Source organism: Apis dorsata, unplaced genomic scaffold (genome assembly GCF_000469605.1).
Source record: "Apis dorsata unplaced genomic scaffold, Apis dorsata 1.3 scaffold_39, whole genome shotgun sequence".
Taxonomy (NCBI): Eukaryota; Metazoa; Arthropoda; class Insecta; order Hymenoptera; family Apidae; genus Apis; species Apis dorsata.
In genome coordinates, this window is record NW_006263341.1 from 57,325 (window position 1) to 61,748 (window position 4,424).

Sequence of the window (4,424 nt, forward strand, 5' to 3'; positions counted from 1 at the left end):
TAGAAACGTGTAAAATGGCGGCTAACTCACGCGCAACATGCTCCGAAAGATCCAATTGCATAGAGGTCGTTTTTTTCATCATTTAAAAAAATCGAAATTCATCGTGCGAAATATACAAAACTCTTTGTACACTTCTATTAGTTTTTTTTTCGCCGCATAATTCTGCAAGACAATCAATTAACGAAGCGACGTGATCTTGATCTTCGACATCTCGATCAGGAAAGTCAGAAGTCGCTCTATCCGACAACGTCGTTTCTTTCAAGAACATATAAAATATGCATGGTGATGCGTACGAAAGAATAATCTATATAATTCGCTTATAAGTCTGTACTTACTACTGTCTGTTCTTCGCATGCTGATACAGAAATGAAAAAGAAACGTTACAAACATTTCTAAAATCCTGTTGACACAGAAGAAAAATAAATTGTGACAGGTTTAAAAAAGAAAATCGCACTCTGTAGAGTTTCGTCGCGTAGGATGAAAAATATCGCTCGGTTGTAGCCGAGAGTCCGTTAAAGAATATACAACGATAATCGTGTGACAATTAAATACGTAACGAATAAAGTACTCGAGTTAATTAGCGTTCATTTCATTAAATAGAGGATAGCGATTCGAATCGTCCAGGCATGGCTGACAATAGGCACGAACGAGTGTGTACGTAATACGAGAGTGTTTCACGTGTCGTGTCCCAATAAATAGAAATTTTCTTTTCGTGTCTCGTCCAAGATCATTATCGGATACATATTTCCTTTTTCTTCTTCTTCTTTTCTAATCGTATTGATGTTCGCAACATATCTCACGTCGGAAACATAGTCTTAGTCGATAATAGAGATTGTGCACGCAAATTATTATCTTGTAATATGTTGTGTATTGTGTGTTGTGTGTGTGTGTGTGTGTGAGTGAGCGTGGATGTTTAATCATGAATTTTCCACGTGAAATTTTTTTCTTGTTTGCGAAAATATCGATCAATGCTCGAATTTTGAACGCGTAAATAAAAAATATTCCTAAATGTTTCGCGTATTTTTATACATTACAATTATAATTATTGGAATCTTCGTCATTCCCTTTTCGCCGGTTCATTCGTCTCATACATTTTGGAGGGAACTTGCAACTTTTCTTACTCTCGTTCTTCGCGAAAGCCTAGCGATTTTCTTATTCCTCTGTAAATCTTTAAAAGTCATCGATATAAGTGTCAAAAAGCAAATAACTCTTATATATCTCTTTAATAATAGCTATGAATGTGTGTTATCTGTATGTATGCGTGTATTTGTATGTTCCGTGAATGATAAAATGATCGACGACACAAGCGACGTGAATACTACAAGACACAATGTATGATGGTACATATCGTTTGCTTTCTTCTCAGCTAGAAAAAATTCGCGTTCATTTTTTTTTTTGTCGTTTTGTCTCTTTCTTTCATTGTTTATAGCAATTATCGTTTAAAGTTAGTGATTACGGGCCAGTTCCTATAATATATATACATTAAATTCAATATTTTGTTGTTATTTTTTGGCAATAACGTGGCAATCAAGCACTCGCACACGCCACTCGAAATTTGGGGGTATCCCCAGGCGAACCCGTTACAAACAGGGGAACTATATTTTAATAATTCTATAATGATATTTTCGTCATTCGTGTTTCAAGCAAACAAAGCTCAAAATACCAGACGGTATCGCCATTCGCATAAAGTTGAAAAAATTTACAATTAAGGGACTGTGTGTATGTATCGTGTATGTTATGTTGCTTATGGACATCCTCCTCAAAAGAATATCATCAATATTCCTTTCATTCATTCGTTCTTCTATCTTGATCTACTTGAACTTTTTTCTTTTTTTTTTTTTTTTTTTTTTTTTTTTTTTTTCGTTTTCTGTTAAGGCTAGTTTCTAACACGTGAATTCTTTCGGTTTTTCCGTCTCTTTCTTTCTCTTTGTGTCTTTCTCGTTTTGTTGTTTAATTAAACGTTAGAAATAAAAAGTAGCTTAAGCCATGTTCGATTGGCCGGGGTCTGTGTTCTTTGAGGTGGATAACGTGGCGTTCACGTTATTATCACTAACGTTACCACTGCTACCCGCGACAGGTTCTGACTGGCCTCCAGCATTCTCCGAAGTCTGCATGTACTTCGGCTTTAGGATCGAGTTTAAAGATGGCTGAATCCGCAGCTCGTATTCTGTAAAGTTAAATAAAGGAGGAAGTTCTCGGCCATTTGGTAATCGCGTACCCTGCTCCCGAAGTTCATCGAAGAAAGGATGGGCGCATGCTTCTAACGGTGTGATTCGGCCGGATGGCGTATACTCTAGGAGACCAGCGACTAATTCCATCGCTTCGGGTGGCGTGCGTGCCCTGAACACCTGCAAACACCCAAATTACGTTATTCGCTCTGCTTTTTCCCTTTTTTTTTTTCTTTTATCATTTTCTATCATGGTTAATCCGTGGTTAACAAGGACAAGTCTCGAATTCATCGTGTTTTTTTTTCTTTTTTTTTTTTTCAATTTTCATTTCTGTTCTCGTAAGAATATTCGGTTAGAGAGAAAAGATTTAATTTTTCTTGGCATTTCCTTGCAAAGAAAAATTATAGTAGAGGCAACAAGTTTTATCCGTTCAAAGATCTAAAAATATCTGTTATTTTCCATAATATTTCCATCCATATGGAAATGAAACAACGTTATTTGATTAAAGATTAAATAGAAAATACTCTTTCGTTTTAAAAATTAAAATACAATATAAAATATAGATAATTTTCAAAATTAACAATTTCCCCACGATTCTCTTTATATGATTCTATCGCTTTTCCTTGATTCTTGTCACGTGCAATCAAATTGTCAAATTGTCTCTTGTGTTCTTTCAAACATTCCTCACTTGTTACGAATACATTAGCATCGTTCGATACTTTTTAATCGTCGTCCATGGATATTTTACCATATCTAATTAAATATGTTTATTCATATATTCATCGAATCGATTGATATAAAATATCGCACGCTCATCGAAACGTATAGAATCAATAGTAAAAAATTATCTAGAAAAAGATAGATATACAAGAAAATAAAAATCTTAACCGAACAAAAACTTTTGCCTCTATTATACGAAATCACACAGCATTATATAGATTGAATGGAAACCTATAACGGCAAGCAATAAAAATACGGCAGCAACGCGTTTTTAAAATTTAAAAATTTCTGTCTGATCGGTGTATTAGGTGACGTATTGTTATACTTGATCATTAGTAGATATGAGATGCTTCGACTTTGATTAAATTTTACATTTGTTTGTAATACAAAATTTATCGATTCGGGATTTGGCCTTTTGAAAAACAAAAAAAAAACGCATCTGGTGTATATCGAATTTTTTCTGTTTTTTTTTTTAACAAAACGTATTTACTTGAAAAAAAAAAAAAAGAAAAGAAAGAGTTTTGGACGTAGAAGATACGTAACAATTCGTGATCGATATAAAATAAATTATATCGAATATTTGGATGGAATAAAAAACTGAGAAGAGGAAAAACGAATCGTAAGATGATTTCGTGTCAATTTTTTGTCATCTGTTGCAAGGTATAAAAAAAGGAAAAAAGAAAAAAAAGGAACAAAAAGAAAAAATATATTAAATCGATACGAATTATTGCATATCGATTTTGAGACATTAGGAGATATTTTCGTTCACCACCAGAACATTAGAGTAAGTGATACATACCGAGACTTTGAACGGGATTATTAATGTTAAAATACTTTTTTCTTCTTCTTAAAAATGTTAATAATTGATTAAAATAAAAAAAATAACGACGATAATGAGTCGGTCGGAAAATGAAGATGAAAATGATAGAGAAGATGGATATTATACGTGAGTTTGAGAAAAGATGAACGTCGAGCGATTCGTGATGCAGAGAATCAAAATGAAGATGGTTCTCGTTTTCGTCGGGTTCATCATCCTTCGTTTAGCGTAATTGAGCATCGTATCTTGATTATTTTTATCATTTCAGATGCTGAAAATGTTGGTTACGTTGGTTAGTATAATATCACGGACTAGAAAAAGAAAGAAAGAAAAAAAAGAGAGAGAGAGAGAGAGAAAAAAGAAATATTTGCTAGCCAATAAGTGATAATATAAAGAGAAACATTGCGTTTTCAACAGGGGATCACTTACTCTAATCTTTTGGTGCTCCGTGGAACACTTTAGTCCACTCATTCGTTGAAGCATAAACTGTAACCACGAGTAACCATGTGTCGGTGAATGTGATTAGAATCAATTCGTGTTGCAAAACCAATTAGATAGAACGAAATCTTACCCTCGAACGTTATTCTTCTTTTTTTTTTTCTTTTTTCCTTTTTACTTTTATGTCATATCATACAAAACATAGCGACAAGAAACTTTGTTAAACCTGTGCAAAGCAAGTACGCATTGATTTCTTTCTTTTTTTTTTTTTTTTTTTTTTT

The 4,424-nt window shown here is 33.5% G+C and overlaps 1 protein-coding gene across 13 annotated transcripts in view; it reads right to left on the reverse strand.

Moving 5' to 3' along the window:
• LOC102674062 (protein kinase shaggy-like) overlaps positions 1-4,424 on the reverse strand; it is a 43,375-nt gene that overhangs the window by 3,317 nt on the left and 35,634 nt on the right. For 12 of the 13 annotated variants that reach the window (XM_006608521.1, XM_031513255.1, XM_031513250.1 and 9 more), the window contains one exon: positions 1,398-2,348. In XM_006608521.1, the coding sequence (XP_006608584.1) occupies positions 1,980-2,348 (369 nt within the window). In that variant the 3' untranslated portion in view covers positions 1,398-1,979. Of the gene's footprint in view, positions 1-1,397; positions 2,349-4,424 lie in introns of those variants that run through there. The other variant, XR_004151303.1, reaches the window with a different exon arrangement.